The sequence below is a fragment of the Alnus glutinosa genome, chromosome 5, assembly GCF_958979055.1.
Source record: "Alnus glutinosa chromosome 5, dhAlnGlut1.1, whole genome shotgun sequence".
Classification (NCBI taxonomy): Eukaryota; Viridiplantae; Streptophyta; class Magnoliopsida; order Fagales; family Betulaceae; genus Alnus; species Alnus glutinosa.
This window is the reverse complement of record NC_084890.1, coordinates 3,058,613-3,077,891: the sequence shown is the minus strand read 5'-3', so window position 1 is coordinate 3,077,891 and position 19,279 is coordinate 3,058,613. Positions and strand designations below refer to the sequence as shown.

At 37.1% G+C, this 19,279-nt stretch overlaps 2 protein-coding genes across 2 annotated transcripts; one reads left to right on the top strand and one right to left on the bottom strand.

The window, feature by feature from the left end:
- Positions 1-6,494: 6,494 nt before the first annotated feature.
- Positions 6,495-10,182, top strand: LOC133867873 (tryptophan synthase beta chain 1-like). The gene is made up of 5 exons (XM_062304641.1): positions 6,495-6,888; positions 7,045-7,401; positions 8,821-9,254; positions 9,485-9,579; positions 9,795-10,182. Exons 1-5 carry the CDS (start codon positions 6,586-6,588, stop codon positions 9,974-9,976), a joined length of 1,371 nt encoding a protein of 456 aa, XP_062160625.1. The 5' UTR covers positions 6,495-6,585; the 3' UTR covers positions 9,977-10,182.
- A 633-nt stretch (positions 10,183-10,815) lies between these two features.
- On the bottom strand, positions 10,816-18,097 carry LOC133867872 (polyadenylation and cleavage factor homolog 4). Its single transcript, XM_062304640.1, has 7 exons — positions 17,566-18,097; positions 16,229-16,330; positions 15,881-16,135; positions 14,017-14,856; positions 11,940-12,836; positions 11,281-11,829; positions 10,816-11,056 (listed from the first exon to the last, which is right to left on the bottom strand). Exons 1-7 carry the CDS (start codon positions 17,914-17,916, stop codon positions 11,009-11,011), a joined length of 3,042 nt encoding a protein of 1,013 aa, XP_062160624.1. The 5' UTR covers positions 17,917-18,097; the 3' UTR covers positions 10,816-11,008.
- Between the last annotated feature and the right edge of the window lie 1,182 nt (positions 18,098-19,279).

The window sequence follows — 19,279 nt, the reverse complement described above, 5'->3', positions numbered from 1 at the left end:
TGTTACTTTTTCTGTTCATAAATTATTTTTATTTATAGTTATTTTTGTGAATTATTTTTCTGTAATGAAATGTGCTTATAAGAAATTATAGCTAGTTATTTGGTTGTTATTTAATAACCGTAGTTATGTGATTGCAGACTACAACATTTTCTAATTGTTATTTGATAATCATCCTCTAGAGTACTGTTTTTAGTTTATGAGAAAGTAAGAAACAACCAAAAGAAGATCGAAGAAAAAAAATGGTTATAAAACCCAGAAAACCAAAAAACATAAGCCCAGAAAATTCACTATCTATCAAATTGCGCATGCTGCAAAATTGAATATAGATTCAATCATAGAAGATCTTTGAAATATAAAAAAACGTCAGGTTCTATTTTAATAGGTGTTTGAGCTGAAATTTGAAGCATATTATGAAACAATTGTTTTTTGCTGATACATTAATGATACTAATTTTATTTTTAAATATTAATTTAATCTTTAATCTTCATATATTTTTCATTCATACTTTAATCATCTATCTTAATTAATATTTCTCATTTATATTTTGGTCCCTTCCCATAAAACTTTTTGGTTCCGTCGCCTGGTAAAGGGCAATGTATTCTGACTAGATCCCGTCAATTTTTGGTCCCCCAATCTGGACCTGGTACAATGCCAATATTGATGAGAAAGCACTATATATATGAATCATAAGATTGGCATGCTTATGTATATATGTGTGGTCCCAAGTTTTGAAGTGTACTAAGATTATCTGTATCACATTAATTCACATGCAGCTAACATGTGGTTTTGCGTTTGTATAAAATTAAACGTCCTTTCTTTCTTTCTTTTGCATTTCTATGGTTGGTGATTGTCACATGCATGGCGTCTTAAATAAATGAGTAATGCTACATATTATCTTTGTGTCCTTTTTTTTATCCTCTTAAAATTGACGTTGCTCTTAGAATTACCATTAGATCAAAATTTAATAGTGGTCTATCATAAATTTAATGGTAATTTTAAGAGCCACATCAATTTTAGGATATTGATGCATTGTAATTTAACTTTAATTAGAAATTTACCCTTAAAAAATAAAATAAATAAATAAAAAGAAGGGGGGGGGGGGCGGTTCAAGAAATTTTGTGGGTTTAATTTATTAGAATTAACTGGACTAAATGGGTGGGTTTAGGAGTATTTAATTAAGTCTCTTACAGAAATAATAATAAGTAAAGATAAATAGATAAAGTAAACTAACATAGACATATAAATACTAATAAAATAAATAAACTACGCCACTGCATGAAGTCCCAATAAAAACAACCAAGCCCTTTCCCCTCTCTGCAAATCGCTCAACTCACTCAGCAAGAGGAAGAAAATTGAAATTTCTGTTTAGACCCCAAACAATGCCTTAGTTGATGCAATTTATTACCAATTTTAATAAAACTTCAAAGTAACCAGTTACCATGCACGAAGCAATTTTTTCACAAAACAAATCACCAAAATCAAATAAAGCATAAACCAACAACGTGACTACCACGAGATTTTGGTAACAAAGTGAAACTCTTTAAAGATAAAACACTCTTAGCTAGCCAAACCCAAAAGGTTAGTCAACCATTGAATATTGAAATTTACAACTAATGCTCCGTTTAGGTGGGAGTAAAATATTTTTTGAAAAATAATATTTTATGTATTTTTTGAAATTTATTTATTTATTTTATTTTTCGGTGTTTGGTGCAATATTTGAAAATGATGGTCAACGGGAATCATTTTCAGTTTGACCGTAAAAACTTCTTTAATTTTTGAAATCATAAATCGTTTTTCGAATTTAAACTCTTCATTCTTGCACGCACTTTTGTATCCGCCGCCACCAGGTATTGGAGTTTGTTGGTAACCCAAATCTACTGCTGAATGTCCCCAAATTTTGGTATCCGATTGCCGGAATTCGGCAATCCAGATTCCAGCAAAATTGGCTGAAATTCGACAGACGTCCGGTCATCATTGCTGAATTCCGACAGACTAGATTCCGCCTAAATTGACTGGAATCTGGCTGTATTGGCCTAAATTTCAGCAAATCTAGTCGAAATCTGGTCATTACTGTTCGGAATCCAATTAAAGTGGTTGGAATTCTACCGGCCAGTAAGAAAATCTCATTATCGATGGTTTTTCGTTGTTGATAATTTTTTCGTACGAGCTAAATACTAAAAAAATATTCTACGTCGAAACAAATGAAACATAATTCAAATTACAAAACCTTTGTAAATATACTACTTTACTTAATTCTACTGATTCTACTGAACAAACAATATGTTTTGATTCCAAAACTCTGGCCATGAATCTTGATTCTTCAATATGATTATCCTCTTATGCTTCGGAACTCCAGTGCATGAAGGTCAACAATTTTTGTGTGTGGTTACCAAACCAAGAGAGATTTGGAATTCAACTCTTGGAATACTGAATTCTCTTGGCTCACAAACAAACCACGAAAGTAGACTCGAAAGTCATGCATAACACATATTAAAGAGAAATGATAAAATTACAATTCGTGCACAATTATTTCATAATCTCAATACACATTAGGAGAGACTCACATGTAGAATTCACATACATGAATCTCACCTTATATGTCTTGATTATAGAATAATTATACAATATAAGTTGTGCATCAATCACTTTCACTTTTTAAATACCCCTTGTCAACGACGGTGTTTTAGTCAAAGGAATTCTCTTGGATCACAAGTCACAAACAAACTACAAAAGTAGACTTCAAAGTCATGCAAAACACATTTTAAATACCCCTTGTCAACGAAACCGTTTTAGTCAAATGAATTCTCTTGGCTCACAAACAAACCACAAAAGTAGTCTTGCAAAAAAAATGGATGTTAGAGGTTTATAAACTAAATTTTTGTTTTTTATCATATATTTTTTCTTTTTACCTTTATTTTTTTTAAATGAGGGATTCATGGCCTATACCGGCTCCCCCCTCCCCCAAAATTCGTCCCCGACTAATAGGTTTGTTCAAGCCAAACTAAGGCTTCATGTCTTATACCCTAACGACGTCCAAAAAACCATCAGCAAACGGAATAGCAAACGCGCAACAATGCCAACTTCACTTGGCTAGAGCCTTGCTTGAATTTATTTTTTTAAGGATAAATTATGGTAGTTCAAAGAATCTTAAACTTCACAAAATAACTATTAAAGTTGAAATAATTAATTCTCACTTACTTTATCTATTATCTATTAACCTAATGAGTTTATATAAGATTACAAAGAAAGCGACTTGATTGGTGTACTACAGCCACACAATAATGATACAACAGCCACTCACATGGGGTGGGCCCCACAGTATGTGGGGCCCACCCCATGTGAGTGGCTGTTGTATCATTATTGTGTGGCTGTAGTGTAAATAGCATTTTTCAAAAATTAAAGAGATATACTATTTAGCATTTTCAATTGATTTGACATGTTTAATACATCCATGACTTTTTATTATTATTATTATTATGAAATAAGATTATTAATTGAGAATGCTAAAAAAAAAAATGCTAAATATCATATTTCAAAAATTAATTATCCATTTATCCTTCTGTTAGCATTTCTAACCGAAGTTAATACCACGTGGCTAATTAAACACATTGACACTACCACCATAGTATAAAGCTCTGACTCTTCTCACAACGTTACTTTCAACTGGATTACTACCGCTAGCTCACAACGTGAGTTTCGTGTAGGAGTCGGTACTCCTAGGCCCTAGCTCACGTGAACGTGTCATTTGAAAAGACGAATGTAGGACGTATGATAGAAGCGTGCCCAATTCCAAAAAACCATAGTATTCACGTGTTTTTAACTTTTATATTCGAAAGATACAGGGCATCTGTGGGCTTGTTTGGTAAATAATTGTATTGTGGAATATTTGTGTGTGGTAGAATAAGAAGTGATTAATGTGATATAAAATTTAGGAAAATGTTAAATTTACAACACCAACACAACAACCACACAACAACTCCTTACATGAAGGTGGACCCTACACACTGGGGCCCGCCCTCATATGAGGGGTTGTTGTGTGATTGTTGTGATGGTGTTGTGTATGAATCAAATCCCTAAAATTTAAGAATGTTTTATAGAAAAGTGAAAAAGTTTTGTTTTGTAGTGGATTTTTTTATTTGAATAATAATAAAATATAGTTGATGTGATATAAAAAGTGTAAAAAAGTTAGAATGTTTTTTATTTGATATTTTTAAAAGAAGTGAAAAGAAATAGAAGGAGAATGAAAATGAGTTGCCAAACTAGCCCACATGTATGTTCCCTAGAAGCAGGTATGGCCAAACGCATCGAAAACGTGTTTCATATAAATCACGTTGTTTTTAACTTTTTGTGATTGGGGATCGGATTAGAGGACAAACTCTAATGATAGAGGGAAATATTAAATTTACAACCTTTTTTCATAACTCTATCACAATCTCACTCATAATGGTGTGGGGTCCATGTATGTGGGCCCCACACCATTGTGAATGGAATTGTGATAGAGTTGTAAAGGAATTGTACCCTAATCATCTTTCAATGATCAATACCTACCATATTTGCATAAATCACGTTATGCAAATATATGCTATAATTAATTTATAAGGGAAAAAATTATAATTAATAAAAGTCATTTGAAGTGTATAATTATTGAACACCCAAGAGTACTATAAAGTGTACGTAGCCTTTTTTTCCATACTCAATTTGGAGGAAAAAAAACAAAATGTATAACGTGTCACTATACGCTGTTTTAATTTGCTGAAATATTAATTACCTCATTTTTTAATTAAAATATTTTACATATTAATAAATGATTAAATTTAGTATTTTTATTTTGTTAATTTTTTAAAATAATTACTGATTTAATATGTTTTTTAGGAATTTTTTTTTTATATTTGATACATTTATACTAGTTTTTGTTAGATAATTAGCTGTTTTTTATTTACACCTAGTTAATTCAGCTGCTGATTTACAGATCGTTTGTATTTTTACTAAAGTTGAATGAAATTCTTATTCTTCCGAAGAAGAAAAATCTCTCACAAATCATAACAAAATAGCTAACATGCATCTTAATTACCAAAACTTCATAATCTCTGGAAATTCACATAATTTGAGGATATAAAATTTCGTTAAAATTGTGGTGGACCTCAATCCTCAAAAGACAGCCCTTTAGTAAAAATGGACAGAAAACTAGCTGCATTTGACTAGTCATTTTACTTGAAAAAAAAAAAAAGGAAATAAAAAATTCAGAGTTTTAAATTTTTTTTATTGCTCTTTCCTCCTCTCTTTTTAAGCTTTAATTTCGTTTAATACATGAAATTAAAGGAAGGAATGAATTAACAACCAACTAGCTTGGAAGGGAGTTCAAGTGCAAGCAGAACTTGGTAACATAAAATATTTTAAAAAAATGTGAACGTTAATAGAAGATGAATTTTAAAAAATATGACCACTAGAAAATGATGAATTTTAGAAAATATGAGCCCCTAAAAGCGACAGATTTTTATTTTTTTTTGGAAAAGAATAATTTTGAAAAACTATGATCGGTGGAAAGGAACAAAGTATTTAAATTGAGTAATGTAAGCCGATAGTTAAAATAGATAGTATGATGTAGATATTTTGGACAAATAAGTAGATTAAATAGGAAAAAAAATGATTTTTTGCTTAAATTTAATTAAAAAATATTGAGCCGAACGTGACCTCGTTTCCGTCCAAACAAACAGACAACATAGACGGAAGGTAATATTTACCAAAGTTGGCTAGATTGGGAGGTCCTTTGCCCTTTTTTAATGTTGAACACCCAAATGCCGATGGATAGATACTTTAGGAGTAAAGTGTACTTTCCTTCTTTTTTTTTTTTTTTTAAAGACGGATGGAGTTCCTACAATTGTGCTTGAAATTTGGGGTATGTTTGGCAAAGTACTGTGCAGAACAGAATAGTGGGAAGTTAGTTTTGGAGTTAGTAAGATGTGATATAAAGATAAAAGAATTTGTATAGAAAAGTAAAGAAGTTGTATTGTAGTGGATTTTTTTTTATTTGAATAGTAATAAAAAATTATTGATGTGATATAAAAAATAGAAAAATAAAATGAAATGTTTTGATGTCGATTGTTTTTAAAAAATATAAAAATAAGGATGAAAATGGTGTTGCACGATTCTGCATTGTATTGTAACTTGCCAAACATACCCTTGAGCAAGACATTCTTTGACTATGCAGTTGAGGCATCTGCAGTCACCATAGGAATAAAACAAAGGGAAAAGCTTCCTTTATAGTGCACAACCACTCATATTGGTTGGACTCATATGAGTAGGTGGGTCTCACCGATGTGAGTAGATTGTGCACAACCTATTATCCAGGGAACAGTTCCTATCAAATGGGTGGTCTCGTTTTTCAACCGTACTCCCATGGCCCATCAAACGAGTTCCTCGTTTCCCTAATGCTTGATTATGCTTCCTCAATTTCTTCAAGTCTTACGTTTGAGAAAGATAAAATGTCCTCTATAAGAAGCACACGTTCATTTCCAAGAAGTTCAACAAACACCCAAGAAAATTAACGATCTTATACCTTTCTCACTCGTACGTACGTACACAAAAATGGCTTGCAATATGCGAACTGATCTGCTTGCTGGACATTTGATCGGTAAGAGAAGAACCGGTGATGCCTCGGTGGTTCGTGCAGTACTTGTTGATCGCAAAACAATTGTTAAGAACATCCTGGGGTCGAGCAATTTGATCATCAGGACATTGACAAAGCCGCAGGTTGAAACTGTTGAAAGGGATGTCAGTAAAGGAAGATTTGGTAGGTTTGGGGGGAAGTACGTCCCAGAGTCATTGATGACTTGTTTGGGCGAGCTTGAAGCCGAATTCAACTCGGCTCTCCGTGATACCGAGTTTCAGGTTAGTTTCCCTAAAATTACTGCTTGTTTCAAAAGTGAAGTAGAGATTCAACGCGTGAAACACAGAGACCATGCTCGAATTCAAGACTTTTGACTCTAATACTACGTTAAATTACAATTAAAATATCATGTAAAAATGAAGTTTGTTTGTTTGCAGGCAGAGCTAGCAACAGCGCTAAGAGACTACGTTGGGAGGGAGACGCCGCTATACTTTGCCCAACGGCTCACGAATTACTACAAGAACAGTAAGGGAGAAGGGCCGGACATATATCTAAAAAGAGAGGATCTCAGCCATGGTGGTGCACACAAGATCAACAACGCCATCGCTCAAGCAATGATTGCCAAACGCATGGGCCGGAAAAGTGTTGTGGCAGCCACTGGTGCCGGGCAGCATGGTGTCGCAACAGCTGCTGCATGTGCCAAACTTGCTTTGGAGTGTACCGTCTTCATGGGCACCAAAGACATGGAGAAACAGTCTTCTAATCTGCGCTTGATGAAGCTGCTGGGTGCTCAGGTGTGTGTGTATATATATATATATATATATATATACTTCTTTTAGCTCCGAACTCTTTTTAATTTATGAAATTCACTAATGCTCCGTTTTTTTCAGCGTAAAATAATTTCTGAAAAATGATTTCGGCATTTTACGGTGTTTGGTAGGGTTAAAAATAATGGTCGACGAAAATCATTTTCAGTTTGACCATAAAAGTTTCTTTAATTTTTGGAAAACGATTTACGGTTTTAAAAACTGTAAATCGTTTTCCGAAATTAAACTCTTCGTTTTTGCACGCACATTTGATATCCGATTGCCGAAATCCGGCAAGGGTTCGTCTTTGAAATCCAGGCAGCGCCGAAATCCAGCAACATCCGGTCACCGTCGCCGAATTCCGGCGGACTAGATTCCCGCCGAAGCTAGCTGGAATCCGGCCATGGTCAAAATGGCTGGATCTGGTCAAAATGGCTGGAATCCGGCAACAGCAACCTGATGTCGTTGGATTCCGGCTACAATTGTATTTTCGCTTCACGTAATTTTTTTGTGCGAGCCAAACGTCGAAAAATATTTTCGAGAAAATAAATTTTTTGAAAATAATTTTCGTCGAAAATATTTTACGACGGAAATCATTTTACATCGAAACAAACGAAGCATAAATCTTTTCATTAACAAAAAGCACTATATATCTATCGTATGAATCCAACATCTCACATGCATGGAGAATATGATCTACTCCCCTAAAAATGCATTTTAGTTAATTCATCTAATCTAAAAATAAAAACAGTGGACTTCGTACACAGTAGATGATTATGATATGAAATATTAGATGCTTCCATTGACGGCCTGGAAAAAGAAAAAAGAAAAAGGAAAACAAACAAACAAACAACCTAGGATGCTTCCGATGACAAGAAAGAATCCCATTACAAGCGGGACCATATTAAAGGTGAATCACACGTAAGTATAAAAGACTGTCTGTCTATATACATTTAATTTATACTCTATTTGTTTCAACATAAAAAAAAATAATAATAATAATAATAATAAAATAAAAATTACAGAAATTATTTTTTAATTTTGAAAATATTTGTCTGTGTTTAATTGGCTTGTACGGAAAAATGAGCGAAAACAAAATATGGCTGGCAGAAGCTCAAACTCAAAAAAATGGTTTACGAAATTTAAAAGCGAAAACATTTTCCAAAACTAATTAAATAAGCTTTTTTAATTGAACAGAAAAAATATTTTCAATTTGACTATCATTTTCGGTAGGACCAAATACCAAAAATTACGAAAAATATTTTAAGCCGTAACAATCAGAACCTTAATCAAATTTTAACTATATATATATGGCATCAAAGACATAATATGTAGTTCCATTAACTTCCAATATTGTACCTAGAAATGACACAGAATTTTATATGTGGATACTGTATGTCTTATTAGGTTAAATCCGTGGGTGGAAATTTTAAGGATGCAACGTCGGAGGCCCTCCGGGATTGGATGGGAAACCTAGAAAGCAGCTACTTCCTGACAGGGACAGTGGTGGGGCCTCATCCACTTCCAAGCATGGTCCGGGAATTTCAATCAGTGATCGGAAAAGAAACAAGGAGGCAAGCAATGGAGAGATGGGGTCACAAGCCTGACGTACTGCTTGCCTGTGTAGGGAGTGGCTCTAATGCGTTGGGTTTGTTCCATGAATTTGTTAAAGATAAAGATGTGAGGTTGATTGGAGTTGAAGGGGCTGGATTTGGCCTGGAAAGTGGCGGCCATTCTGCCACTCTGGCTAGAGGTGATGTGGGAGTTTATCATGGAGCCATGAGCTATCTGTTGCAAGATGAGGAAGGCCAAATTGTACGGCCACACTCTATTGGTGTAGGGTGAGTACAAAGAAAAATTTGACACTTTTTATTGATTATTGAGTCCCCCAGGTTGTACTATAATAAGATAATTCATATAAAAGGTTGTTCGAATTGTCTAGGCTATCTAAGCTAGTAGGGCTCGAACGGCCTCTCACTTGAAGCTATCTGATTATACAGGATCTCAATTCATAAATATAAATGCTAATTGTTTGTATGATCTATACCTAAACCGCTAATAATTAATGCAGGCTTGAGTACCCTGGGGTTAGCCCGGAGCTGAGCTTTCTTAAAGACACAGGACGTGCAGAGTTCTACACTGCCACGGATGAGGAAGCTCTAGATGGTAAGCAACAAAGCAATTATTTGAATAAGGGTCTCCAACAATTTCTTGCTCAAGCAATTTGAGCAGCAATTGTGAGACGATCTATATGGGACTCACCTGCTCGAATAAATAGCTGTGCAATGTAAAATTTATTTGGACACGTGTGTCTCATATGGGCTTTTTAAGTATTTTCAAAAATTGAAACAGCTAATTAATTTGGTTCCTATTGCTTTCAGCATTCCAACTTTTATGCAGATTGGAAGGTATAATTCCAGCATTGGAGGCCTCTCATGCATTGGCGTTTCTTAATAAACTTTGCCCTACTTTGCCCGGTGGCACAAAGGTTGTAGTAAATTGCAGTGGGCGTGGAGATAAGGATGTAGAGACGCTCTTCAACCACAAATTTCACTCAATGTAGCCTGTTCCCAATACTTGCAAACGTATGTAACACTGGAAAAATAAGCCCCTTGGAAAATCTGAATAATTAGGAATCTATGTTTTAGTGCTTAGAAAATCTGAATAATTAGGGGTACATGTTTTAGTGCTGGAAATGCTTGGAATTAGTTGATACAACACTATCGATTGATATCCTCACTTTCAGATAATGTAAGTGCTTTAATCCAATCTCTCTAAAGCCCTGATCCCAGGTGTGTGTGTGTGTGTGTGTGAGAGAGAGAGAGAGAGAGAGAAATAGGCAAGAGATGCAAAAGGTGCTTCAAAACAAATTCATTCAACTCAATAAAAGAGCAAGTACATTCGTTTATATGGGAAGAGAAAAAGCTCATCAAATGTAACAGCTCCATGTGAAAACAACAGCCTTAAAGCACTACACAAAACCACTAACATAGAAAAGGAATTATTAATTGCATTATAAAGAACCTAAAACCAAATTCAGGAACCAAAAAAAAAGTCTTGACGCCTATCGGTGGTTTCAACCATGACGGTAGTTTCACTTCCATTGTTGATTGGTTTGATGAGAAACAAGCGTAGGAGCCCTCCGCTTACAGATTTCCACCTGCAGAATTTTTAAAGAAAACAGGGAAAAACAAAAAAGATAGTTCCACAATACCTTGGCAAACCACACCCCCCCCAAAACCCTTCCCCTTTTTCCGTTTTTTGTTTTGACAGTTCAAAGGTGAATTTACAGTCTCCTTGGGCATAAAAGGGATCGCTAGGAATACCTGCCAACGACAATAAGGAACGTTTCTAATGTCCCTCTTGATGTTTTGACGGCAAAGAGAAAAAGAACGCCAGAAAGGTAATAATTCGAGAGAATTTGTAACCTCTGCTGCAAGACAATGTTGCTTGGTACAAGTCCAACTATACATGTACAATATTCTGGCATCAAGCCAAGGTACTGCAAGCTCCAACTCTACTGTAAAAGTGAGTTAAGAGCATACTGTTAACATGAAGAAAATCACTGTAAGTTACACACAACATAGAAGTTGATCTAACTAAGCCGCGTACGTTTTCTTTGACTATCCTCGTCAGTAATTCCCTGCATATGACAATTAAAAACAATTGAGTATAAAAATTAAAAATCAACTTCGCAAGTACGTACAAAAATATCAAAGTAATATTGTGGTTCCAAGTAATATACTGCTCACTGCTGTATATGCAAATGCATAATAAAGACCTCAAAATACTAATGGAAATGACAGTCCAACAAAGACATGCCATTCTGAAGAATGATATAATTAAGTGTTGAAAGAGAAATTATACCCTTTCGTCTTGTCTAAAATCTTCAGGTGAAACCACGCTAGATTCTGACCGGCACTTAGCATGCACTATAGGACCTAACTGAGACCTATCCATGCCAGCTGTTGAGCCGCTGGGTGCATTTAAGTAGACTGCCCCCTTATACATCCACTCCTCCGTCTCATCACTGTAAAAATCATCAAAAGGCTCTCCACATAATGCACATGCATTCTGATCCTCATCAGCAGGCACAGCCATTTCTTCATCATCCTTCTTTTCTACAATGGTCTCAGTAGGCAAAAACCCAGGAACTGCTTCAGTTCCTAATGCCTCTGCACCACTGAGCCACATACTCTCACTTACAAACCATTTACGCGAAGGCTTCTGCTTACGGTTCTTAGACATACGATTCTTGGTTACATGCCAATCCATATGACTACTGTGCTCCTCTTTGGATTTGAACCGGAGGCCACAGGTTGTGCACTGTCTTGGGAGATCAGCATATAGGGCACTTATTGCAGACTCATGACGCACCTTAAGAAGGTCCGCATTAAACTCAACTCCCACAGAATCCTACATATCAAATAACTTGGTTGAGAAACAATCTAACAATTGCATTTGAAGGGAAAAAATCAACTATTGGACATTGAAAGCATACAGAGAAACATCAATGCAGGAGGTACCTGTACAGGGGTCTGTTTGGTCAACGAGATCAAACCCTGAGCCATGAGAGAACCAATCAACCCAGAAAATGCACTGCTTGTTTGTTGATTAGAGACAACTGGAACTGCATTATGTGTGAGAGGTATCATTTGTGATGAAGTAGGAGGGGGACCTTTTGGTAGCGGTGGCAAGGCTCCCCCCTGTAAATGTAAAGAGCTGTTAGCGATACTATGAATAGGTAACATCTGCTGTACACCAGGTACACGATTTGACAGAACTGTACTAATAGTGGCACCATGCCCTTGTGGAATGTATCCATGACTCAAAGGTGGTGCCACTAAATTTGGTTGCACCACAGCAGCTAAAGATGGATGTGCCTCCTGAGGTGGAAATTGTGGTTGCGAATGTGTTACTTGCACCTGGTTTCGATGATTCAGAGGAATTAGTCCTGCACGCTGATTAGGCAATTGTGGCATCTTTGTATAACTCAGCTGCTTATTGCCAAAATTATCCAACTGCTGCTCAGGCACATATAAAGACCCATTTGAATCAAGATTATTGACATTATTACTAGCATTTATTGACTCAAATTGGCGGCCCCTCTGTTTCTGCTGTGAAAAACTAGGCTGCAGAGGTGATGGGCGAGAGTTCTGCACATTTAGAGCAGGCCTTACCCCAACATATGGGGGTCCGTAAAGTTGTGGGTCAGCATCAGGAAGCTTATCAATAAGAGGAGACATTTTGCCACCATCTGATGAAGATATACCACTTGCCAATAAGGGCATACGGAAACTCCTTCCTCTTCCTTTGTTGAGATGGGGAGGTATATTCCAGGCCTCCTGAGGATAGCGAGAATCCAGAATCTGATTTCCCTCAGCTCTGAATCCAGATATCTTCCCCGTTGATACACGGCCAAACTACAGTAAAAATATAAGAACTTCAAAAGTTAAGGTTGGAAGTTCATTTTTCTTCCGAGTATAAATAAAAATCGAATGTACTTATCAAAAAGATAAAAATTGAATGTGAAAGCAAAAACATCAAATAATGTTGCACAGCACTTACAAGGGATGTATTATGGTTTTCTGCCGTGAATTTATCACTGGCTAAAAGTTGGGAAAAATCGGTGGTTCAGGTTTGTGAAGAAAGAAGAGGGTAGAGTTTGAGTTTTGAATTTGGTTAAAGAAAAGGCCAATTTTCAAATTCGTGAAACACCACTAATTAAAAGTTGTCTGCAGAGAAACAGAGGCCGTTAACTCTTTCGACACCTGATGTTTGACGGAGCAACACATATGGCTTATCAAAAGTAGAATTTCAGTTTAGGAAGAATAGTTAACAGTTCCAGCCGTGATTCGAAGTAGAAATGCCCAGAAACATAGAAATTGTAGAAGGAAGGAAAGAAACTGATATGACTGGGACCACAATTTTACGAGCTATTGGAGCTGGAATCCTTGACTAGTAAAACCCTCACAAGCAGACACACATAAGGCCCAATATCCAGAAACATAGTACCATGGACCCTACTACAGCTAATATACAAAAGATCCAGAAATTACAAAGCGGCATTTCCAATTTTGTCTTTTTTTGACAAAGTACTATCAACTCCTAAAATTCCAACAGAAACCAGAATAAGACGAATCGAACATCACAAAAATGTAAAGGCTTAGGCATCCAAACCACCCCTTTAACATTTGCATCTTCAAAGAGTGCTCCCACCAATCCCCAACATTTAAAAATAAAAATAAAAAATGTTCGTCATATTTTGATTCAAAATACTAAAAGGAAAACATAGGTGATTCCTCCTCAAATAGGAGACCCCAAAATAAATGGATATATCCATCACAAATGGCTGAAAAGGTCCAGGTTGAGATAAAAGGCCCCTTTTATACCCTAAAGGAAAGCTCTAGTCGAATCATAACAGGGGAAAAGATTAAGACTCCTATAGGGTAAGCAGTGACAATGAATTAATAAAAATACTCACCAATCTACACAACTAAGGAACACTTTGCAAGCAAGAATAACATTTGAATTCCAAGTCATCTAACAAAGCTACATAAAAAACAAGAAGGATGGCAAATGAAACAAGTTGAGGAAGCATACACTTGGTAAGGGGGCTGCATCTTCAGCAATTATAGAAGAATCATCCACTGCAGGGAGCTGAGCCTGACTAGACCAACTGATCCTGTTATCAGGCTCCAAAGAGGAAGCATTCTGTACTCCAAAGGCAGGCCTTGCCCTAAAGCTTCCAAGAGGTGGAACATATGATGACAAGAAATCAGTACTCCTATCACGGTCTACTAAAGTGGGACTCATATCTTCCCAATCAAACTCTTCCTCTTCAGTATTCTGCCATGATGGTGGAGCAACCTTGTTGTCCATACCATTTATGTCCAGGCGTTGACCATGCAGAGGCTTATCATTAAAAGATCTCTTCCCTGTGTCATTTCCATATGCATCAATCAATGCCCTTGGTCTTTGGTGCTCATGTCCATTACTAAGGCTTAATACTGTAGTAGTTTCAAAGCAGTTCTTACTATTATCCGAATAGTTTTTTTTCTTCCAGCCACCCATTTTCTCATCTCTACCAGTTGCTTTACCAAGTCCATACTCAAAAACAGGATGAGATGGAGAGCCCCTATCAACAAACCTTCTAGGAGAATGGTCTGCTGCAAATTCTTCAACGCCCAACGGTAAAGACCTATCAGGCCCAGTTCTTGAAGGGGAAGAGGACCTTGCAAGTCTGGCAGTTGAAAGTGGATGTACCTTACTAGCCCCAAAGGCAAAAGGTGCATGACCTGCATTTCCTGTTGAGCTCAATCTTTGGGCTCCAACTTGGGAGGATCCAACCTCTGCATGACCAGAATCAAACTCATCATATCCAATGGCTGATTTTTTACCATACATTGTTAAAGCTGACGTTCCTTTAACTTCCTGAATATTCTGCAAGAGTTACAAAAAAATTACATATTTTAACAGAAGCTGTCGACTTCACATACGCACAAATCAATAACAGAAAGCAACACATATATCATCTTTGAAAACCAGATATCAAATTAACTCCAGGTATCATGTTATAACTATTGTGAACCCTCCAGAAATTAACTATTGCATACCATGTTTAAGAAGAAAGGAATGTTATAGTGATTGAGTGGTGTTGCTTGTGTAAGAAGAGTGGGGAGTCTATTGATCATTTGTTGCTTCACTGCGAAATCGCCCGAGATCTTTGGAGCTACATTTTTATTTTATTTGGGGTAGAGTGGGTTATGCCACGAACGGTGTTGGAGTTGTTGAATAGTTGTGGGGCGGCGATTGGGTGTGGTCATGCTAAAGAAGCTTGGCGGTTAGCTCTTTTGTGCTCATTGTGGTGTATTTGGAGGGAGCGAAATGCGCGGCTATTTGAAGATATAGAGACATCTACGGTGGAACTTCGGAAGCGGTTGCTCAATACGTTATATATTTGGATAGCGTCCCATCATAGTTTGAGGGTTTTTAATTATGTAGACTTTTTAAATTATTCTCTGTTCGTCCCTTTTAGGGGTTCTCTTGTATATTTCCCGTGTATAAGGGTTGCGCCCATCTGCGCTATTTTTATAAATTGCAATTACTTATCAAAAAAAAAAAATGTTTAAGAAAGAAAATATTTCCAGATAATTCACAATTGTTGGCAACAACCCCTCCAGAAAATCTGGATATCTGAATTGCAGAACTTTATAAAAATAGAAGATATCAATGTTAGTATGTTCCAATAAGGCTACTTCTGGTGACATATATAAGCTGCCACTAGTCCAGCAACAAGGCCCTTAGAATATGCAGCATTGCATTTAAGCACAGATATCTCATTGCAAGCCTTTAAAAAGAGGCGAGTAAACAGAATTTCACCTACAACACTAATAAAGGAGGCAGTCTAACCCTTGTGTCTTCAGGAAAAAAAAAGGAACCAGAGAGAATTCAACAAAAAGCTTACACTATCCACAGTTGAATGTTCCAACTGACGCAGATACTTTGGATTAACATGTATGCCATGGGTTGGTCGAGGAGATTCAGAATCCCTCAAGGGAGTCAAACCAGTTGATTGACGGTTTACTGAAGGAGAAAATTGCAGTTGCGCCTCAATCTTACGAAGAACCGAAGGTGGAAACACTGCTGACCAGGTGCCAAAGAGGTGGCGCATGGCAGTATACTGATTAGGGGGAACTTGCATGTATGCCTCACAGAAAACCTTGGAAAAGATGAAACCAAAAGTTCATCAGAATCATATGATTTGCAAACTAATGGGTTCTGAAGCATATGCAAAGGATAATGCAAAACTCACCTCAGGCAGACGGGATGCGAAGTAACTAACATATTCACGGCCAATATTCTTGACGATACTGTCTAAAAGATATAAAGAAGGAAGTTTTTGCTCGACCGGGACCTGCAGAAGACAAGTATTAGCCATTAAGGATAATATAAGGATATCATACAACAAACAACAATTCCCCCTACTTTCCCAAAAGTAGGTCCACCCAAAAAAATTACCAATAAATATAGAAATTTGACAAACACACTGGAGGGGTATATATGGTGGGCACTTTGGCCACAACCTATATGAATTTGTGCACATTCAAACACTACAAAGAAATATACAAACCTCCAAGTTAAGGATTGACTTGGAACACTATAGGTTTTGTTTGAGAATTAAACAATAATATTACAGGGTTCAACACCCCCCTCCTCCCACACACACACAACAACAACAGTAAAAAGTAGTATCAAATCAAGGAAAGGTGATTTTTAATTATTGTTAAACAGAAATGAAACATGAGATGCCATGTGAGTCCTATCCTTGACACTACAAATCCTAAAACTTATATTCCTAGGGAACTGGCCACAAGTTACATGGGAGCTCAACTGCGGTCAAACTCACAGGCAACCGTATACAGATTAATTACTATCAATAATCATATAGATATCAACTTCTAAATCCTGTTACTCAACAAGTACTACAAGCAGAATTCTGGCTTCTTTTGTGGCAGGAATCCAGATTTGTTCCAGTTCAACTACAGTCAAATCTTCCATCAGATACCGAAACTACAACCTCTCCACTTCTCTCGTCCGCAATCTTCCATGAAAATTCTTCGACTGGTGACCAAGTGCTCGAACTAACCTGCGCCACTCCTTAAAATTCTAACACAATATTAGTGCCATCAAGTCGCAAGTAATGCTGCCAATTCTAGCACTACATACCGCGAATTCCCACTAGTTTACCATTTTTAAATATTAAGACTGTATCGAAAGAAAATTAAATTTAATCCATCATCAATCAGATGATACACGGAAAGGGGAAGGGGAAAATTTGAAGTCCTAAACATTTTAATCTCACGTCAATGGATGTTTTAGTCTCTTAGACCCCCGAAATAATCATCGAAATTCAAAGTTTCTCCATACTCTCTTTTCCCAACCTTTCTCGGAAACCAAACAGCGCAAAAGACAAAAAGAGGGGAAACCATAAAAGTAACAAAATCTTAATCTTCACACATCCAAGAACTCGAGAATTACAAAAAATAGGTCGAGTACAAGAGAAATACAGAAACCCTAAATTCATAACCATACAAATTCAGCGAAACCCTTTCCCACCCTCCCTAAGATTCCACAGGCACCGAAACCCACCTCAATAATCCTTGCGCAAATCGCGTCGGCGATGCCCTTGCCGTGCTCCCTCTGCTCGCCAGCGATTATGGTGAGATCCGTGATGATGGGTTTTGAGTTGAATGTTAACTCCGACAACAACAGCTCGTAAATCTGAACGACTTCTTCAGCGCTTGGCAGCGAAGCGGCGTCATCTCCGGCCGAAACCCTAATCTTGCCGCGCTGCTTCAGCAGAGCGCTGAACCGGTCGAGAATCGTGAGCGGCGGCTTCTGGGTCGCGAGCTCGGTGGGCATGGCCCTCGTCGTGGCGGTGGTGAGGTTTCTCGCGGTTTCTCTGTTAACCGAAAGCTTTTCCGAGACCATGGAGGCCATCAGAGAATGCTAGGACAGTGAATTAGGGTTAGGGTTGTGTCCCACCAAGCGCGGGTGAGAATTGAATTAGGGTTAGTTCCCACCATAGAAGAACTTGAACAGACAAATTAGAGCGAGCGAGCGAGCGAGAGAGAGAGAGAGAGAGAGTTTAGGGTGTGGCTTTTGGATTGGTTCTTTTCTCGTGAGGACTTTATTATATAAGAAAAATGACCGTTATCTTTTTTATCTGTGCTAAATCATGATCCAATCAACGATCAGGATTAGAAGCCCGAGCGGGACCTGGGTCCACTGAATCTCCCAGTGGGAAAGAAATCAAAAGTAGACCAATCGTACTGTCCTTACAGGTCCATGGAATGGTCCATAATGTACTCGGTCACGCGGAAGGAAAACCTCCTCTATGGGGTGGATTTGAAAAGTGTACCAATCAGCGGTCCTTATCAACGGATCAGCTGACTCCGGATCTGGTTCTGACACGTGGCTTTACCGACTCTAAGGCGAGCACAAATCCGTGGCGTCCAAGGAATTGGAATTGGATTTGTCTTAAACTTGCAAACTAGGGGTCCTTTTTTAAGTTAATTATAGGAAATGTTTGTTCGTTTCTGTGCGCTTCTAATTTGATATTCGAATAATATTCATTATTTGAAACAGTTTCTCAGGTTAACTGCTTGCTTTTTTTGGCCATTTGAAGTTTATATGTGATGCTGACTTCAGTGTTCGTTTAGAAGAAAGGATTAGTATTTTTTTTTTTTTTTTTTTAGATGGATAGTAATTTGGATAACAATTTGGATAGAAGTTATATGTGATGCTCTCTCTTCTTTTCTTTTAGATTTTCTTTATAGCTTCTCGTCTCTTACGAGGTTTTATTCATCGCTTTTATCTATCGTCTTCGGCGATCTATATGAATGAACTCTTTTCTTCCTCATAAAATAGCAGCCTCATTTTTTCCACAACTATCGTGCTGCCTTCTCTGATATGTTGCACCGCTCATCTTCGTCTTTTACACACCAACGCGCCTCGATTGATCACAACCGTCTTCTTTGGCTCCTCCACTCCCCATTGCCACCGTCCGCTTCTCTGGCTAGCCTTCACGCGCCCATGCATTTGCTTATTTTGTTATTTTTATTATTATCCTAGAGAGTAGGAATATCCGGTAGAACTAGCTATCTTACATTTTATGTCACGCTTCTTGCTTTGTATCCTAAATATCTCAGTTTGCTTGCTGGATTGTCTTTAACCAAATTTTCTTCAACTGTGGGTTTCAGAATTTTGGTTCTGAAACAGGCACAATTTTTCTGTGGTGTTTTTGATGGTCATGGGGTCACATGTATGGTTGCAAAGAGAGTGAGAGATTTGAAAGAAAACA